The sequence below is a fragment of the Camarhynchus parvulus genome, chromosome 5 (assembly GCF_901933205.1).
Source record: "Camarhynchus parvulus chromosome 5, STF_HiC, whole genome shotgun sequence".
NCBI lineage: Eukaryota > Metazoa > Chordata > Aves > Passeriformes > Thraupidae > Camarhynchus > Camarhynchus parvulus.
In genome coordinates, this window is record NC_044575.1 from 54518038 (window position 1) to 54539801 (window position 21764).

The window sequence follows — 21764 nt, forward strand, 5'->3', positions numbered from 1 at the left end:
CCTGCAACCCAGCTGGAGGCCAGGTGAGATATCTGAGAGGCTCCTTCTGCCTCACTGCCCCACTGCTGCCCACCCATGAGCAGCCCTGGCAGTAAGGGGATGCAGCAGAGAAGAGGACAGAGCCTCACAGTGGAATATATTATGTCAATGAGCACATGGAAAGGAAAATTTTACTTTCCCAGCAACTGGAAACACAAAACACGTGATTCTCTCAGCACCACACTTGCTTTGTACATACGTCTTTATAGGGAAAAAAATATGTGAGGCAGCACTGCAAGTGAAAGATAATATGATTCTCCTTCATTCCATGGAAAAGCAGACTGGATATGTAGGCTTCAGGTCATGAGCCCTGCTGTTGAAATTCAACAGATCCAGCCCTGGCTGGAGGAGAGGGTGATGGGGAGAAATTAAGGTGCAGAAATTAAATTTCTATTGCTGTCCCTGGCTGCCCTCTTCCCTACATCTCCATCATTTTCTCGTGTGGTACTAAACAGGAATGATCTCAAAAGCCAAGCATTACCAAACACCTAACTCTTTGGAAATCTATGCAAATGACATGCGGCAACAACAGCCACACCCTATTTAAGGCAGTAATTTTTTCTTAATAGAAGAAGCTCTTCCAGCTAAAATCCATTTGCTCAAAAACACAGCAATTTTAAGGCTTCATTTTGAAATTGAGTGAAGAAGGGTTTTGCAAGCCTTCAAGTTCAAGCAAATGCTTCATTAGGAAACATTTCTTCACCAAGAATGTGGTCAAACACTGGAACAGGGTTCCTAGAGAGGTGGTCAAAGCCCTCAGGCTGCCAGTGCTTAAGAAGCATTTGGAAAATGCCCTTAACAACATGGTATAACTTTTGGTCAGCCCTGAATTGGTCAAGCAGTTGGACTGGATAATCATTGTAGGTCAGTTCCAACTGAAAATATTCTGTTCACCTTATTATGAAGATCTCAGCACCTCTTTCCACACAGTGGAATGAAGTCATTTGCCTGAGTAAATATTGTATGTATTTTAACCGTGCAATTTAAAATCCATTTTTATTCTCATATGTCCTTGTCACACTCCACACTCGAACAAAACACATTTTCAATGCAACACCAGTTAAGGAAAAAAAAAGTAAAAGGTCAGTTACTTAAAAGAAAGTCCTTAACCAGAGAGAAACAGAAACTGGTTTTATTAACCTCCCTAACCACAGCTTTAAAATTTTCTTGATTAAAGCCTAATTTCAAAAGTTAACTTTTTAATCAGGAACACTAGGGCCTGCTGGCTCCAGGAAGTTTTAGTAGGGGTCAAAAGATGGCTGGAGATATAATTTTTCATTTCTAATAAAAAAGGAAGTCTTGCCCTTTTCCTTGCAAAGACAGACCTTGAAGCGTTAGCAGAGAAACAAAGATTGAATCCATCAAAGGTTCTCATGGCGAGGCTGTACAAAGCTCCCCCAGAGCACATGGAGCTGACAGAGCTGCTAATGCTTGCAGGGAATGAGCTGAACTCCTCTTGCAAAGACCAACATGGCAGAGAAGCCCAGGAGCTGCTGCCTAAGCAAGGATTAAAGAGACCAGTTCCTCATTCCATCACAGATTTTCTGGGTAACTCTGAATGTGTCACTTAGCCTCAGTTCTGCACCTGGAAATGAAGATAAATACTCCCAACTTCCCTTTCTGTGACATGAAAATAAACACATTAAAGCAGGAGACTTTCAAATAGCTTGGCAGTAAAGTACAAGTACAGCAGACAGATAGGAAATAACAAAGTGCTGCCCCATTCAGCTGCCCAGCTTTTTCCCAAACCCTTCTTGCCTGCTGGGATCCAGCAATGCCTTCGTGATCTTCCCTCAAACAAAAGGGAGGTTCACAGGGCAGAGGAAGCCAGGGAGGAAAAGCTCCTTGTGCTTTCCCACCCAGCTCAAGTTTACATCTCAAAGACTTGTAGGCACCAAAGGTTCTCCTGACAGCCTTCTGCTCCCCACACCCAAACTGAAGAGGTCATTTTTCTTATACATTTCTCAGAAATGTTCTTTTGCAAACAAATCAGGAGAGAGGCCTCATTTGGCTACCTTGGTCTGACCCTAGGAGGATCCCACCTCTGTTCTCTGACAAAAAAAAGCTACCAAAGAATTATCCAGGAATAATTCAACCTCAATGTCAGAGGCTTCCTAGCCCCCATCATTGAGACTGATCAGCTTTACTGGAGGGAGAAAAACCTGCCCTGAATTTACCTTCAGAGGCAGAGGGATATTTACACAAAATAGCTAGTGAGGGAAATTTGCAGGGACTCTTCTCATGTGGAAAAGGTTTTATTTACTAGGCTCTGACAAGACAGGATTTGGTTTACAACTAAAGGTGCATTTTTCAGAGAGCTTCAAAGGAAAAGAATAAATAAATAGTATAAAAAAGGTGTACATGTGTGTGGGATAAAAGACATTTACCATGTAAAAAGTTGTTATAAAAGACCCCAGGTGGTAGCACTGGAAAACATTACACAAAGGAGTGGACAGTTGTACAGTTTTCCTAACCGCTGTGTACAGTAACAGGATTACAAACAGAATGAAATGTTCCTCGATTAAAACAAACTGATATCCCACCTGGAAAATCCTGGCCAGGCTGTCATTGTTCCTGAGTGAGCCTGGGGCAGGCACAGGTGACAGCTGAGCCCATAAGTCACTCAGACACCCTGCCTGCCTCTTCCCAAATTCCCTCTCTCGGGAACGGAGGGACCAGCTACAGCGCCTTTGTTTCCATTCTGACATGGGCAGGGGTGGAAAAGCTGCTCAAAACATCAGAGAGAAACAACTCTGGGCTGTTACTATTCCAAGAAACAAATTAAAAGGCAGAGCCTGAACTGCCCAGAGCGCTGGCAGTGCCAGACAAAGTCAGACGTCACTGGAAGGGCTCAGCATCACTCAGTCCCTGGGAGAGGGACAACAGGTTCCATCACACCTGAGGGTTTAAAAACCACTGTCTCCTTCAGATGGAATCTTTTGCATTATATCTTTACTTCTGACACTGATAATACAGACACATGGACACATTTTATAAAGAGAATAATAAATTGAAGTTTTTATAGGCAACTCATCAGAAGGATGAAACGCCTCCCAGATCCAGCTAATAGTTAGCAAGCTGTTTTCCCTGGAAAATGTTAACACTGACAAGCAATAAAGGAAGGCAAATGAAAAGCTATGGGGGTTTGTGTCACATAACCTAATAAAAACCATAAACTGATGCAAAATCAATTCACATCTCAAATAATACATACAAAACTTTCCAAAGGATTACAAATGAAAGCTGCTCTTCAGATTAATAAAATTTTATTTTCTCCCTAAGTTGTGGAACTATTTTTTCAGATCAAAAAATTTTGAGTTACCAGAATATTTTGCATTTTTGCATTAATTAAATAACGCATAAGAACCAAGGAGAAACATAATGTTTTCCTATTTCGGGCTGAGGTTTATTCAGGCATAATTCAGACTGCACTAGTAGACTTGGCCAAAGTATTCTTCACATTTTCACAGAGGCTGGCTGGCGACATGTACATTATGAAAAAAAGAAGACTAAGCAGATAACCATGTCAGATAAATACATTCCACACCCTCAAAGTGAATTGCAGACACAATTACATTCTCTTTTCCCTCTCCAAATGCTTCCCACTCCTTTGGTTCTGCCACAAGAACACAACATTTCTTGTCACTTCAGTCCCTTACTACATCTCCCTGTACTGCCCTAGGTATTTTTGCTCCTTCTACCACACAACTTTTTCAGAAACTTGATGTCTTCTACTGCTAACACTGTTCTGTTCCAGGTAACATCTCCTGCCTCCACAACTCCCAGGTCACTTGGATAACTCATCTGGGCCACCCAAAATTAGTGAGCTGTCCCTCAGTTCTGAGGATGCTGCTGCCCTTCACTCCTTCTTCCATGTCACCTCTTTCCTCTAAAATACTTTCACCAATTTTCAGCCTTTCACTTCCTTTTTTAAATTCCTCCCACATTTCTTTGTTAGAATTCTAGAATGAACACAATGCCAATGAACACTTTAACTCAGGAACGTGGTTGAGCAGTGTATTTAAATGTGGAAGTGTTAAAAATACTGCAATTCCCCTTTGTACAGAATTATTCAGTGTACTGCTCCTCTTTCCAAGCCTTCCTCATCACCTTCTCCAGAAGAACAAAACCAATAGCGAGTTTATTACCCTGAACATGGATTTCAATTCTTGTTAAAGCACTTTGTCCCTTGGCCATCCTCTCCACACCTGCTCTTGGCCCCTGTACTCCAAAGGCCCTGGGAACACCCCTGCCTCCTGTGGCCCAGGTCTGCACTGCCAGATTTAAGCTGGGAACAATTATTAAATGCTGATAATGATCATAATTAATCTACAGAGCCTTGAACATATTCGAATTTCAAAGGTCAGCAATTTGCACACGTGGCCCTCAGGTTTTCAAGTTTCTTCTGAAAGGAAAAGATACCAGAAAAGGAATTCGTATTTCAGTGTTGAGAATCCATCACTTATTTGGGCTTTGTTTTTTAAACTACACTGGATTTTAAATAGTAATACAATACAAAACAAACAAACAAAACCATAGCAGAACACAGGCAGAAGCTGAATGAACTCCCTCTCCCAAAGTGACAAAGGTTAAACTCTTAATATCAATGACAAAATGAGGTTTATCTAATGGATTAAAAAAAAAAAAAAACACTAAAAAATTTGAGCTTTATGGACATGCACAACAATCTTTTCTGAGGCAGCACAGTAACTGTGCAAATGAGGGTGGATATTATTGATGTGGAAAGACAGAACTCATCTTTGCAGTTTTATTCATACTTTACTCCTAGTATTTTATGTGAAGTATCACACAGGACATTATCTCCATTTAACAAGGAAAGCTGGGAAATTCATTTAGGGATTTATTAAGTGTCAACCAGATCAGTACATCTTGCACATAAGTGAGATATATGCTGAAATACTTCAGAGAAGGTTAAAAAACAAGTAAATTATTTTTGCTTTATTTGTTTGTTACGTTAGCTGCACTTGCTGCACAGATGGCTGTACACTGCAGTGCACCTACCTGCCTCTTCTTCAAATGCTTTTTACCCCTATCAGTGGGGAAAAATGGATTTGGAAATTACAGCTAGGCTATCATTCAGAAGTATCAAATAACAACTCTAAAAAATTACTTTAAACATGACATGAGCATAAATATAACACAGAATCATAAAAGGGTTCTTACAGATAATTTATTTTCAACATCCCTGCTGTGGGCAGGGACATCTTCCACCAGACCAGGTTGTTCAGAGCCCCATCCAGCCTGGCCTTGAACACTCCCAGGGATGGGGCAGCCACTGCTGCTCTGGGTAACCTGTGCCAAGCCCTCAGTCTCCTCACTGTAAAGAATTTTTTAATAGCTAATCTAATCCCACCCTCTTTCAGGCAGTTACCTGGAAGATATATTATCAAAATACTGGTAACACCTTAAAATCAACACTGTCTTTATGGCAGTGATAGAGTGCTAATGTTCAAAGTTCACATGGAGGCTTTACAGTAGGACAAAAACAGTGTAATAGGCAAGCCTGCCTTTAATTCCATTATTCCTGCAAAACCATATTCTTTTAAACATGCAAATACAATTACCGTGACACTACTACAAGATCAGAAAGTACTCCTTTTAGAATACTGAATATATTTTCTGAAATGACAAAAAAATCATCTCAGTCTTAAAAGGAAAGCTAAACCGTTCAACTGCAAAAATATAGAATGAGAGCAGCAATCTGTTAAAAACATCAAATCAGAATACTGAAGATGTGAACATACTATTTTAAGTAGAAAGAAACTAAACACAGAATTGTAGAATGATAAAATGATAGAATGCTTTGGGGGTTGGAAGGGGCCTTAAAATACATCCAGTCTCAATACCCCTGGCATGGGCAGGGACACCTTTCACTAGACTGGGTTGCTCAGAGCCAGAGTAACAGAAGTGATTGTTGGATCACTGAACTCTGAATTCCAGCAACTAAAATACAACATAAAAGAAATAAAAATATATAGAACAAATTAATTTTGATGGTCATCAGTATTTGAAGCTTATGTGGATTTTAATTAAGTTCCCCAAGACAAAAATAGGGATGGTAAAGCAGGGATACTCACTTGGAAATCTGTCCTGTGTGCACCTCCAGCCACTGATTTCCTGTATGATTTTTGAGCAAATTTCAGAATTTATGAAACTTTTTTTTTCAAGAACTAAAACAGGAGTGATATGGTCCTTCCTGCAAGTATCAGAAGAAGGAAATCCAAATATGTTGATCAAAAACCCACTGGAATTCTAATCTGTTCTTTGATGCTGACACTGCAGAAGGTTTGGGGATTAACTGTCATTTACTTTAAAAGAGAAAAACAATATAAAAAACAACAACAACAACAAAAAAAAAACAAACTCCACGAACAATAAACCCTACCAAAGCACAGGGGAAGTGCAATTTTATACTTGAAGCAAATGTTGTGAAAGAAGAAATTCAGAGTTATTGATGAATAACTCTGAATGAGTTGATGAGAGGCAGAGTGACATTTATAGCATTAAATACTAAGTATTGCACATTTAGACAGGGAACAAATTTACTTGAACCACAGGAAACACTCCCATTCACTTCCACGTATAAACCCAGCCATGACCAAGCTAGCTCTTGAACACTTACCTTTTCCCATTTTGAAACAAGGTCTGACTGGGATAGTTGACTTGCTAAAAGTGAGTCTTCTGTTTATTTCTACTTGCTCACTGTGAAAGGATACGAGGAGTTCCTTCTGTCCTACACACCAGGTAGAGACAGGCAGCGATGACGTGGGTCCTCTTTCTGCCCCGAGTCAGATGCTTGCTCACAGCCATCTTGAAAAAATTAAAGGCAGTATCCAGACAATGCTGATTGAGTTGGAGCTGGTTTCCCAAGTGGTGAATCTGACGCTTCCCTAGGAAAATTAACAAGGAAAACAATAGCTTAACAACTGTGCTGTTCATGTGTTTTTAGGCTGGGGTCTTTTAGAGTTGGGGTGATTTTTTAAAGACAAAATTAAGGAGGCGAATTTTGGATTTCATTTCTTTGTGAAATACAATGACCTCTCAAGTTTCAGAAACTAGTCTGAGCTCCCCAGGAAAAAAAAAAAAAGCCTTGTTTTGGACTGCTAAAATGGAAACACATGCAATCAATGAACTCTGGAAAACTAAGCCACAAACATCAGTCCCACAGAGGATCCAAGCCATAGCCAAGACTTCTCAGACAAAAGATTATGCCCCTCTCCCTTAGCATCACTTGCCAATTAGCACTTGATTAGCTGCAGCCAAAAACCAGAGGTCATGATGTGTTTGACACTGACGTGCAAACAGAGAAGATGTTTTGCTGCAGCTCTCCAAGAAGTGATGGAGTTTGCTGTTCCTCTGACCACAAATGAAGTCCACAAGGACAGAGCTCCGCTCCTGCCTTGCCCATGATCCCAGTGATGGGAGGCACTTCCTTCCTCCAAACACGTTCGCACCCCAGCCTTCATTTGAGGCTTGTCTGCCAGACTACTTAGATTAGCCTGTGGCTTCAGGAAACAAATGTGCCTTCACCCTTACATAAAACAATAAAAAGAAAAAAGTGTGTTTGGGATGATTCATGGCAGGAAGTGGTCCAGCTGCTGGGACAGATGCGGGAAGCGAGGTCCAGCCCGTCCCCACAGCCCCAGCTTCAGAAGGATGTGCTGAAAAGACAGCTTAAGAAAAAGATGGGGGAAGTCATGAGGAAAACAGAGCACTCAAGTTCCTCAGCATACGGGGTCAGACAGCACATCAAGAAAAATCCTTTCATTGAATGTGCTGGGCAGATGTTTCCAGCACATGTATTTACAGGAAACTCTCATCTGCTCTCTTCAGAGATGTCAGGAGCAGCTTGTGGAGGGGCACAAAGGTGCCTGCCATGCCCACCACCGCTCACAGGAAGCAATGGCAACCACACAATGCTTCCCACAATACCACCAGCTCCTGCACAGACCACACATCTTAATTTAATGCAAACCCCTACACCATCATCACTAACACCTTGGTAAAAAAGCTTCACCTCTGAACACCCTTTTGCCAAAGATGTTGGTTTTAACAAAAGTGGCTCCAGCCAGGCAGCTGGGGCCAGCAGGACTCCGGCCAAACAGGAGCTGTCACAAAGCAGCAGCTTCTCCTTCCTGCACACGTGGAAATTACTGCACTCACCACCAAGATATCCTTTAAGGCACATGGGTCAACCAGGTGTAACATGTTTGGACCGTGAAGTAAGAGCAGAGGAAGGATCCATCGCCCTCCAAGGGAGGTGTGGGCACAATAAGCTACTCAAGGGTAATCCGAAGCCCAGCAGGTGAGCAGTTTTTCCACTGCCATCAGCAGGCCCTGGACTGGCACTCACCAGCCTCAAATACAAATACCACATCTTCCTAAAATTAAGGTACTAACTAGCACCTGGTCTTTCCAGAATTTTATTTCAGAAGCAGCATACAGACTCTACAGTCTGTATGCTGCTTCTTCTGTCCCTAAGAAAAAATCAGTTTATACTTATTTTGGGGGGGGGAAAAAAACGCACTTGAGTACTAAAAACTCATTCTGCAGTGGCAGCAAACCAGCTTCCCTTCAAAAACAAAGAACATGCCAAAAGAGGAAAAAAAGAATAACATAGAGGAAGATACTTGAAATTAATTTCTTTCATAAGCTATTTTCACCACTGAGCTGCTCCCATCCCCAAGCTACCATTAATATTCTGAGTATTTAACCTTTTCCTAATTTCAAATGTTAAAATATAATTAATTCATCATAATCCTTCCTAAGAAAACAGTATGCTTGTTTGAGTAATACATGCTCTTTTAGCTGAACTCTTCATCCACCGTCAGTATTTTAAAGTAGAATTACTGTAGGGGCAATTGTCTACTGAAAAAATAAAAGAGATCTCTACCAAAGAGATCTAAGAGAAAGGTACTTGTCTACTTAGGGAATGCTATTTCTCTGAATGCTTTACTCAGCCTTCTGCAGACCAGAGGAGGTTTTAATTCTGTGTGCTAGGACTCCCTCAAGCTGCCCTGTGGTATTATATCAGTCATAGAGTCTGTGGAAAAACAAGACAACTGTTACGCTGCTGCTTATCTCCAAAATGAACAACTTAATTCAGGACAAGAATCATCCTAGAAATTATGTGTATCTTGATGACTAACTTGGTTTTGTCCTTATTTGTGAAAAGAGAGAAAGAAATGTACTGCTTACAGCATCATCTAAGACAAACATTTACATTCTGCAACCAGTCTCCTATTTACTAAAGAAAGATCAAAAGCTTTGTTGTTTCCCCATCACCACCTCCGCCCCTTGAATTTAACATGACAACAAAATTCTATTTTTCTGGTATCTTATGTAACACTATGAAAAAAAAAATAGCTGGAAAAGTTAGCATTAGCAACTGTGCTTCTAGATTTCTCCACAGGAAACTTCAAGATACCCTTTACTCCTTCTGGTTCCTTCCCAGATTCAAGAATGCTCTTCACAGAGCCCAAGAAAAGGCAGGTATCAGCTAGATGGCTGTCACCCAGTACTGCAGTACACAACTAAGCCATTGTAGAGTGCCCTCACCCTAGTCAGATGACAACCAAATGTATGTCATTTTGTGACTTCCAACCTTCTCTGCCTAGCTGCCCAATCTGACATTTCCAGAGCTGAAAAATGTGCCTCTGTAACATTTTATTTAACTATAAATACAGTGATTTAATCTGTTGATATCTGAAGAGCAGATGTTCATACATAGAGAAACTGGGCTTTAAGAAAACAACTGATCAAAATAAACTTTCTATCCAATGCTCCAGCTACTGCTGACAAACAAGAAAGGAGTCCAAATACTCATTCATACTGCCAGTGCTCAACATGAGAAGTCCCCAAAAGCGAGCAGCGGCAGCCACAAGCCCTGCTAAGCACTGGGATGCTGCTCCCCCAGCAGCAGGGTCAGTGCAGGGAGGAGCAGCTGAGCAGCTGCAAGCTCCAGGGCTGGAGAGATGAGCAATTCCCTCCAGCAGACCTACAGCACTGCATTATGGCCATGAGCCCTTGAACATCCTCCCACTCCCACTGCTCCCTGCTAGCTGGGTGGCATTTTAGAACCTTGCAGTTGCTGCTTCCCTCCTGTCCCCATCTTTGCTCTGACTGCCACTCTCACTGTGTGCTCCCAGTGAGCTGCTCCAGCCAGCTGCAAGGAGCAGCTGAGGAGGATCTCAGCCAAAACAGTGGGAATATCCAACCACACAGTGCAGTTTATTAGCAATCTGCTCCACTCAGTTTTCACCTGATTCCATCACAGTGTCACAAACTCCAATGAATTGAGATTCACTACTGGATGGAAAAGAACTGATACACCTTTAAACCCTATCATGATCTGGGTTATAGAGCACTCACAACACCTTCCTGACTTTCTTATCCATTTTATCCTGCAGGACAGCTTTTAAAAAAAGTTTCAATGTGACCCTGCTCTAAAAACCTGCAGCTACTATCTCAGTACAATAAAGGAATATCATCACATAGTACATCCAGAATTAAGTATTGCAATTTTTTTCTGAATTGCTATGTAGAAGCACAAGTTATAAGACAAAATATATAGGGGTAAAACAAGCCTCTTAGTAGATGCATCTTTTATTAGTAACTTGCAATAAGCATTGTCTCTTTTGGGCCTTACAGGTTTCTGACAGATGCTGGGATTCTTTTTTTAAACAAGAAATAGCACCTTTGAGGTCAAAGCTTACACTTCATGCTGCCCTTGCAATTTAGTGATGGCAACAAAATTGGTATCTAAGTACCTTTGGGAGAAGGGCAGGGAACAGTGTCTTTTTAAAAAGGCAGGACAAGCCCAACAGCAAGGTTTGAAAAATCCTCCCCTGTCCCTCACCAGTGTAAAGCAATAAATTTCCTTTTACAGAGCAAAAGAACAAAAGTCTAGAAACTACAGAAATTTTGCAATGCACAGAGCACACAGCACGCAATTCCCATTTATTTCTCAAAGGCTCGTCATACCATCGGGTGGAGGGGGAGGCAGGGGGAGAAGTGAGAGAAAGAGAGAAGTTTGCACTTGTGTAATCAACACACAAAATCAAGTTCCCAGGCTACCAAGTAGTAAAGTTTATCACGCTCCTGAATCTGCAGCAAAAAACAAAAGGCTCTTTTCAGCTTTTAGTTCCAAGCCTACTAAAAAAAAAAAGTGTTTCTACCCATCTACTCCCAGCATGCTGAAAGAAACACCATCATCTTCTCATCCCATGCCAACCTCAATGCTTTGTACTGGCACAGCAGACCTGAAGTGACAAGTTCACATAGGACCACAGAACGCTACTATCCTTTTATTTCAGATAATTTCCATTCTTTTGACAGAGGAAACGGTGGTTATTACAAAACAAAATGTGCAGGCAAGAAATCACTGTCAAAAAAATAGATTTGCAGAATATCTTGGTTCTATTAAATGCTTACACAAGAGGCAGTTGAAAGCAAAACTGCAGCTTAAGTTATAATAGAAGCAAAGTAGAAAAAGAGGGAAAATCAGACATATTCTTTACAAGCAATTTTCTTTCTTTTATGATCTCGTTACTACAGAAACATCTTGTTCTCTTCCCCTATGGAAAAGGAATCATACCTTTTTTTGGACCCCTTAAAAGTCAGTAATGTCAAGGAGCTACAGTCTACATTACTCTTATCTGGCTTCTGCCTGCTCATCTGCAGCCTTCCCTTCAGTCTGACAGAGGCTGTGACACTGTTATTTCATATATTTGTCAGGATGAATCATAAGTTTCTAGGGAAATAACAGGCAGTACAAAGCCAGAGCCTAAATGAATTGTTATTACGATACTAAAGTGCATCATCAAAATCCAGGCATATGGATTTTCCTCCCTTTCTGCAATTTGCTCAAGGGGCCCTGAAAACTAGTGCTACCTGAAGCAGGGAACAGAGTCATGTTAACAGCACTAATCCTTCTTTTGCAAAAAGGATTGTTATGGTAACAAACACTAGATTCTATTAAAAGAAACATTTTGGATGGTTTGCACTCGGATATTCATTTCCAGCATTTGAACTGCTTTACCAACTGAATTTTATGTGCAGATTTTGTTCTGCATTTGGGTTTTCATTCCTTTTCTTTCTTTGAAAAGGCTGCCCAAAAGAACTCCAAAAAAGGGAAAAAAGAGCAGTTTTTATGTGTGAGCATCCCTGCATGCTTTGTCACATCTTTCAATTTCAGCAATTCCCAGCTCAAAGCCTGAATGAATTTCCTGCTCTTTGCTCTATGCCAGGCTTCTATGTTATTTGTATTACAAATCAGTAAAACAAACAAACAAAGGCACAAAAAGGGCAGATCAATGGGGGTACATTCAAGAAGGCTGGTCCCAGCAGCCTAATCAAGGGGAGAGTCCTGTGATCAAAGACAAGAACACATTTAAAGGGAGGGAAGTGAGGCTGCAGGGCTCACACCGAGCATTTCCAGCCACACACGCAATACTGGGAGCAAGGAACAGCTTCATCCCTGTGAGCCTGTAAGGAAAAAGGCCAATGAGCAGTAAAAGTAGCAGCACAGCAGGACACTGCAGCAGTGCTGACCCAGCACAATAACAAGTTTAATTTTATCAAGGTTAGCTAAGAGTTATACCCAGTAACACCTAATTGCCCGTGAGGAAAGTGATGACCATGCTGGCCTCGTGCCCACTCTCTGCCAAACTCCAGCCTGGCTCCAAATTCCTATCTTGCCATCTGCTTGTGGGTGCACCCAACATCCCAAACCCAGGCTCTTCCACACAAGAGCTCCCCAGTTCCTCTATGGATGTGTCAGTGCCCAGGCTGAGCAACCTGGAGCCTGGGAACACTTGGCCCTGCTCCGACTGATGCATCCCAGTGCCTGTGTCACCTGGCAGAGCTGCTCCAGGGGCTGCCCAAGGGTACACTCTGTTCTGTTATCTCAGCAGAATAAAACAGTTCCTGGCCCTTTCCCCGTGATATTTCACCAAAGTGAAATGAAACAAGTGCCAGCAAAACTGTTCGTGGCAATGAACAGAAAACCAAACCAGTAAACTGACCTGTGTTAAAAACAACCTTGTGAAATAAAAAACGACTTAATCCAAACCTGTTTACTGAAGGATTGATGCCTCCTCTTTATCTCTGTATGACCAGACCCAGACTAGCTGAGTGCAGAGACCTGTATTCAATTTCTCTCCCTGCTGACAACAATCCAACCCATCCATTTTGCCTCCCATGAGAGCTCCCCATCTACCAGGTGCAGGTCCCTTCTGTCCTGGTAAAGCCCTTCCAGAACACGTCAAAGGCTGATTCACTCATTCAGCTAAAGAGAACAACCATGCATCTTTAAGATTAATGTCTTAAAAATTCGGATGGTGGTCACTGCTGCAACCACTTTTTAAATATTTGATACTAAGCTACTTTTCTTTCACCTAGAAAATTTGCTGTTAACATCTCTTCTCAGCACTTCCCTGTACTTCTTTAAGTATTCATTCCCTCAAAATTTGCCCTTGTATTCCATTAATGCCAAAACAGGCTTGCAAAGCACCCACATAACTTCTCCTCAAGCACATTTTGTATTCCCTGATCCTATGATACCACTCCCTCTTTGCATATACAGCAACTGTCCATTTGAATGAATTTGTTTTAACCACTCTGAAAAATCTGGCATCACAAGTGGTTCCTCTGATTTTCTGCACGCAGTTCCTGGAATTCTGCTTCCCTCACAGGTGGCACTTCTGCTGCTGCCATTTCATTCCCATTATCCATCTAACTGCCACCCACGCTTCAACAACAGACTAGAAGCCATACAGCAGATGCAGGGGCTGCATTTAACCTATTGCTAATCTTGCCCATCATCCTCAAGACAGCAGCTTGCTCATTTCTTAACCCTGCTTAATTATTCTTTTCAGCACAGCTCAAGAACTGCTTGCTCATAAAGTCCTTAGTGAACTTCATTTATGGTGTCACATTGGAAAACCACAGTCAATGCTGACATTAAAAGAAAACAAAAGCAAGAAAACCCCAACAAAACCCTTATCTGTTGATTCACCAGCACTGAAGGAATTGGACCACAACTGTTTTAAGTGAAGCTAAAGCCCAACTGTTCCTGCAGACAGTATTCCCACCTCCAATGTGACATTTAAATGGCCACACACTGATACAGATGAGGGAATTTGCTGTGCTGAAAATCAACCCAAACAACCAAAAAAAGCTGAATTTTCATTTGGACCAGCTCCCTCATGTAACTCAACAAGCAGCCTCGCAAGCCCTAACGGCAGCAGAATGTGGCAGGGGCGAGGAGAAATGCTGTCAGCAGCCACATACACGTGGATCGACTTAAAGAAATGTGAGACTGAAGCCTAAATGGGTCAAAGAGAAAAGTACACACTATCCCTACGCTTCCTCCTGCTTCCCTGCTGCTGCTGCCAGCCCTCTCTGCTCCTCCTGTGCAAGGCAGCTTGCACAAAAGTCTGATTAGCACAGTTTAAACAAATGCTATCGTGCTCATTAGTTATTTGTCTATTAGAATGATTCAGGTCGTTTCAGATTCATTTTGGAAGAAAGCAAATATGGGCTTTTTTTATATCCAAAAGTTTAGGTAACTGAACTTTTTTTACTCACAGAAGATTTGCAGCTGTTTCAAAGTTGAAACAGCTGGAAAGCTGCACTACTGGCAAGAACTGTGAGCACATGTATGATTAATGTAGCATAACCCTTACCTGTCCCACATTAAGGGAATTGGAAAGAAAAAATCAAAATACCAAGAACTTTTAGACAGTGGTAGCTTTTGGACATGCAAGATTTCCTTCTGAAAGCACCACCAGTTAGGCCTTGCTTTAATCTTCCTCTGTATTGTTTGGACAGGGATTTTTTTTAAATTACATTTTAAAGGACAGTTATTCTTAGAGATTTTTCTATATCTGTATACACGTAAACCTTTTCCCTTCCACTTATCAATTACCAGTTGTTACTCTTGTCACAACAAGGAACTGAACATTTCTGCTGTCACACAGCATTACTGCTGATCCAAGCACTACCTTCAACCACCCAAAATCATTTTTTACATCACTGCAAGAAAAATAAGGAAAAATATTTTCTCATGACATAACCTGACAGTTTTTAAAAGATCATTTTCAAAAGTTTTAAAAGCCCACAGTTCTAGCATTTTGAGAATGATAGAACCTATTTCATACTTTTACAATGTAAAAAACATTTAACTAACAAAAAACTGTCATCAATCTACCCAGCTGGAAAAATTCTGGAATACAGCACAATATAGGAGAAAAATTCCGAAAGTTATCAAAAATCTTTAAAACAAAACCAAAATGAAAAGTGAACACAAAGGGCTCCATTGCTGCAGTGGAAAACTTTGCAGAGGCGAGCAGCATATAAATCAGTGCAGTGTTATCTGCTCCCTGACAGGCAGCTCTCCTGCCTTCCCTGCAGAGTGAAAGCTGACAGGAGCCATTTCTCAGCCCTGCAAACGCTACGGAGCCGACAGGAGCTCCGGGAGTCACAGAGCAGTTTCATGGACCAGGAGGATGCAGGAGCTGATGGCATCCCCTGCCAGAACTGCCACTGAGACCAGGGGACAGGGACAGGAGCAGAAGTAATTGAGTTACCACAGCTGAACAATTACCACTTCCCAGCTGCACTGCAGCAGCCATTAGATAGGTTCACACATACTAAGATTGTTTAAAAAAAAACAACAAAACCAACCTTCCTGTTTAATCCATATTCCCTGCTATAAAAGCCAGTCCAGCCTTTCCCTTTTCCTGCCAAGAGGCCCCTGTATATCCCTGTGAACCTTCCCTCCTTTCCTTGTCCACCTTTAACACTCACCTTTTATAACATGTCTGAGAATTTACTTGTCCTCAGACACATGCAGAACAATTCTCCTCTCCTAGAGTTCAGCCCTGCTCCTCTGCACACCAGTTGTTCTGTCAAAACACAACTGTCAGTGGTAAGTTATTTCCACTCTCCATCATCCAACTGTGCAGGCAGGAAGGACCATACAGACAGGCACTAAATACCCACTCTGCTCTCAGCCTCTACTTAAGGTTGCTGCTGCTTCCTCAGGACTGAAAAAGGCCTGAGAGCCCAAAGCTACTTTCAGGCTCTGATTTCCATTGTGGGGTTTGTTTTTTGGGCTTTGAGGGCTTCTTTCCTTTCTCTTCCCCTGTAATTCCACATACACATAGGGCACTCTCTTCACATCCAGATCCTACCCAGCCGGCAGTCAAAGAAGATGACACAGTCATTTCCAAAGTAAAAATTTCATAAATATCAACTAATTGGCAATTTCTTAAATCATCAAAACACATGGAAATACAATGAGAAGGCATCAAGGTAAAAGGATGCAGAGAGAAGTAGTTGAGGGGGTGAAGAAAAAGAGGGAGTTATTAAAGATATCAAAGGGATAAGAGATAAAACATGATCTAAAAATGGAAGCAGAAAGAGAGAACTGAAATCAAGCAGGGAAAGGCACAGAGCTGTTACAAAAGCAAGAAAGACTGTATTAGGTTAATACTTATTTAAGGTATTTTTATATGAAGCTGACGAGTGGTCAAATACTTATTCCTTTATAAAGAAGGGATAAGAAACCTGGCAGTTAGGTAAGACAGCATCAATCTTTATCCAGGCTGCAGCTGAAGAATTAAATTCTGCCCTTAGCTTGTCCCTGGCAGCTGAGTCCATCAGCTACAGCATTCATGCAAGCAGAGTGATTGTGCAGGGGCTGCTCTCCTCTAGCACCACAAACGGCCTATTTAGATCAAAGCTACAGCTGCCCTTGGTAATTGCACCTCTGTCCTGCCCAGAGATGACAGAAGACATTATGGATAGGGCTTCAGCCTCTATTTTGCATTTCCTTCCCTTTTAAACTAAGCATAACTGAAGGTTGCCACACATCTCAGCTAAACCATGTAGTGAATCAGTGATGCCATTTATCAAGTCAGTCTCTTGTGGCACCTACTTCAGCCTGGAGTTGGAAAGAGATTTATGTTCAAAGACAGAATGCACATATTTCAGGAACAGCCTTGTGTTTCTTTAAACAATAACATTTGTATAAGTAAGATGTACAGATTGTTTCAGTAAGGAATTAAAACTACAATGCCATTTACATATTTCTAGAGAGCCAACCTGGCCCTCTTAGAACGTATTTGGCATCTCTGAATAATATTTATCTGTATGTTTGTGATGCCTTCCATTTATATGAGGCTACAATTTATGTATGGGATGTCATATAACAACAACTGTTTGGGATGAGGAAATTCTCACCAGACTTTGGTTCCTCTGGAGCCCTGATCACCCTAGAATAAAAGATTAAGAGCATGGCTGGGAAATAGAGGGTGGATGTTTAAAGACCCAGAGATTGAACTTAGACCCTTCACCTAATTATCAGACATGATTTATTAAGAGAAAAGCAGAAGATCAGTAGATCTCTGGAAGATGAGGGAAGTTTAAGCCATAAATAGATATAAGCATGAGTTCATGCTTAAGGGCTAATAACATGAAATTAAAGGAAAATAGAAGCACTATGTTAACAGGACCTTACAACAAAACTCACTGGACCTCATAATAGTTTCCCAAGGGAACTGGTGGAAACTCCCACTGCTTGGAACATATGAATCCAGTAAGGGCAAAACACAAGAAAAATTCATGATATGGAATGATGCTATATAAGAGAAATGGGCTAAGATTATTTAGTAGGATAAAGGAAGTTCTTATGCTTTTGCAAAACTGTAACCTTCAGAGAGAGGCTGCTTTGCATGACAGAATCATTCTGTATTCTGAGTGGTCAGAACAAGGGAAAAAAAATCCCTGCACCCTTTCCTCCCTATGTGGCCACCACTGCTGACTCTACAACAGCCTTCAGCCTGCTCAGTTTGACCCAGAACAGCACAGAGCCACTGTCAGTCACACAGAACAGCCTGACCTGGACAGCAAAGATACACCTACTCAAGTTTCTGCCTCTTAAATTCTTTTTCCAGTCACCATTCCATTCTAGTTTTCCTAAATTAAATATTTATTAAGTATTAAATGGCATTCATTATTTATTAAATATTGTATTAACAGCACATGCCATCAAAAGAACCCAAAAAATCTCAACATTTGCTCATGCAACAAAATCTGAGAAATTTTCTCCATAACCAAATCTTCAGATACCAACTTCCTTTGCTCTTTTAGATGATCTACTTACCTCCTGTATGCCAGTCCTTAGTAGTTAAGGAAAATTTTAGGGAAGCACAATTACATTTTTCTGCTCTTTATGTGCTGAACCTCAAAGATCAATTACAAAAGGGCTTTTTCTGTGCAGCCTGACTCCAAGATAGGATGTGAGATCATCCATTAAACATACATATCCAAGACTAGATGCATTATTAATTCCTTTTCCTCTAGGTAATATGGTATGGTGAAAAATAGCTACCAGAGAACATACTGACTACTAAAGACTTAAACAGAAATCAGTGGATTTATGTGATGATTGCTATGTAGCATCCTAACAGATCTCATTAAAGGAGACATGGATTCTTCTCCCCTGATACTGCCACTGCTCCTACAGGATGCTCAGCACAAGAAAGAGTATTGATTGCAGCAAACCCCCAAAATAGTTCTGAGACCAGCTGAGAGAATGATCTATCTGAATTTAATATTGCCCAGGTCTGACTACAGACAGGTCTAAATTTCACAGCATTTTCTGATTGGTGACAGTGATTAGAAATTTTTTTTTAAATAAGCTGACTATAAAACACAACCTGCCTCAGAGTTTCAATCAGGCAGGTGCTGTGAACACCAAAATGAGCTTTTTCTTTGACTTCATGCAGCTGTAATCAAAGAAGCTGCCCTAAGGAATCGCTTAACATGAGCATCATCTTGTACCTAACTAACATATTGCTTCAATACAGTCCACAGAGTAAATTCTATTTACTGACCTATTTCAAGATCCACAAAAATAAACAAACACTTCAATCAGCTGCCTGCCTCAGACCTGTTTATGCTACAAGCAGTTCCTCACTGAAGGCCTCAGAAGTTCTATTGCTACATTAATCAGCCTCAAGGACCATGTTCTCCCTCTGCAGAACAATTATAATCTGGCCCTTCCTACCTTTTGTATTTTACTTGAGTGTTATGAAAAGCAGACAGGCTGATGAAATTCTGCCTAGCTTTGTGCAAGATAACCTTACATCCAGGTATCCATGTCCCTGGCAGCTACAACAGCAACAGGACACACCCAAGTTCACATTTCTCTATGGTCAAATGCCTACTGCACTGGCCTACAACAAGAAGCATAGGTGCTGCTTTGTTTAACCCAGCTTTTATTATCTTAAGCACTCAATTCCTACTGAAAGCCATGCCCCCATGCATGGGAAGCTGAACTTGGCACAACCAAACATTTCTGAGGTTCTCAAATCAGCTGTGGTTTTACCCTCTAGTACCAGCGCCTGTTATCATTTTGAAATCAGAGCTCTCAAACTTTAACAACATCTTCTTGCAAGTGGCTGTTATTATGTCATCTCCCTTTCAGGCTTTCTACAGACTGAATCAGGAATGGATATGTGACACAAGGATCCTTCCTGGCTTAACAGGGAGCAAGTGCTCCTGGAGGAGATGGAAAACCACACACGATCCCGTGTGCTGAGCCATGGAGGCAGGTGACAGCCCCTGACTTCTGCTGCAAAATGCAGAGGAGACAATTCATCCCAAATGTACTTTTCTAAGAACTTGATTTTCACTTCCATGTGACTGCTTACATTCCCTTATGCCTTTCCTTTTCTTCTGCTGAAGTTTTCTTTGGATATTGAATTTGGTATGCAATATTCAGTGTCACTGTAATCCCACAACTTGACTTTGCTGGCATGACAAATCAGTTTCTCAGAAATCCAAAACAACCTCAAAGCTTTTTTCCCTCTATGTCAAAGACCTTGATCAGTTTCCTCAAGGTTCCTCTTCTTCTTAAAGCTGGAATCAAACACTGCAATGATCTCAGAACAAAATTTATCGTACATGTCAGATCAAAAAGCAAAGAGCAATGTTGGGGGTAACAAACTACCCACACATGCAGTAGGAAATCTGTGTACCTGATGGCAAAAAGAGCATCTGAGCACTGCTGTAGTCCTGCAAAATGAACATTTTTTCTATTCCCAGTTCCCCCAGATCTATAGTATGGTGCAAACTACCATTGAGGAGACCATGTGCCACCAATGCATGGTGGACTCACCATGCACAGAGAACACAAAGAGACAGAAGTATGTTTATGATCCACAGGATGTCTAACAACTTTATTTTGGCCAAAGCTACAGATACTCATTTGCTCTCAAGAAAGAAGCTGGCAGCAAGCAAGAGTTAACTTTTAGTATAGGGCCAGCTGGAATAACACAGACCACTCAGACAACAAACGTCACCTCACAAGCACCCTGGATTTGTTCCAAAAATCACTTGAAAAGTGGTATTCTTTCTTGACACACTCAAGGACTGATTCAGCTTGTACCAGAAGCAGTATTTTTTTTTCTAGTGCTTGTCAGGAACCATAGTTTCTAAACCTACTTTGAGATGCCTTTGAATAGTCTCGATACACATTTTCCCACAGTATCACTAAGCAACCTTGTAAATTATTTTCCTTGTATTTAATTTTAAAAACAAGATTTCATGTAGCTAAATATGTCAGATTATTTCCCCACCTCCTACCTTCTAAAAAGAAGAAACCTTTAGATAGAGAATTTTTTTTAAGGTGGAAAGGGGCTGCATTTTCAAAGCTAGTCACCCACATTAGTACTGCCGTGAAATCACAAGATTTCTGCTGACATTCGACAATTTTATTTCTAGCTATTTTCCCTGAGCTTTCACAATGAGAGAGCAAGCAAACATAACACCTGCTTGGATTTGGCAAGTTGCATGGAGCTCAGGATAATAAGGCAACCCCTCTAAAATCTCCTAATTTATAGATGCTGATTTGCTGACAATAGGAGGACAGCTTCATCCTCACCTTTGAAAATGAGGATGAATTTGGATTAGCAAATTGTGAGGATTCATCTCACATTTAAAATGGAGGCTGGTAATTAGAGAGGAGTGAATAATAAATTAAGAGCTATTAGTGATTTACTGCATTTTCATATAAAGTCTGTTTTCCTCTTTTCACTCCACAGTAAATGTAGGGTAAAAAGCAGGAGAGGACACACAAAAACCTCAGCATGAAGACTAGATTCAACTGGACCAGCTAGGCCTGTACTTTTCATCATTTTATTTTTTGTAAAAGTACTTTCCCTATCCTTCTTGGATTAGAAGAACTCTACTTTTTTCTTTCATAATAAATCAGGTAAAAGAGCAGAGGATGAAGCTGCTGGGGACAATTGAAAGGGGAAATCCAACATCCCCCCCCCATCCATCCCACCACCACCCCTTGCACCCGCTCCCAGTGCTCTGAAGATTTTGATGAAGATTTTGTGCTGAGACACAACCCAAGGAAAAAAAACAAACAGTCAATTTTCTACAGGCATCAGCCAGAGCAAGAAAGAGAAGTGAGACAAGCCTTGGCAAGAAGTGCAGCCACAAGCTTTGAGTGAAGCTCATCGGTAACACCCAACTTCTGTGCTTTGTCTAAGGTTACAGAAACATCATGGGATCACAGAATGGTTTGGGCTGGAAGGGACCTTAGAGATAATCAAGCTCCAACCCCTCCTGCCATGGGCAGGGACACCAGGCCAGGTTTCTCCAAGCACCATCCAACCCGGCCTTGA

At 41.2% G+C, this 21764-nt stretch overlaps 1 protein-coding gene across 1 annotated transcript in view; it reads right to left on the bottom strand.

Annotated features, from left to right (window-relative positions):
• BRF1 (BRF1 RNA polymerase III transcription initiation factor subunit) overlaps positions 1-21764 on the bottom strand; it is a 172935-nt gene that overhangs the window by 123176 nt on the left and 27995 nt on the right. The window contains exon 3 of the mRNA XM_030949982.1: positions 6777-6950. Within this exon, the coding sequence (XP_030805842.1) occupies positions 6777-6950 (174 nt within the window). The remainder of the gene's footprint in view (positions 1-6776; positions 6951-21764) is intronic.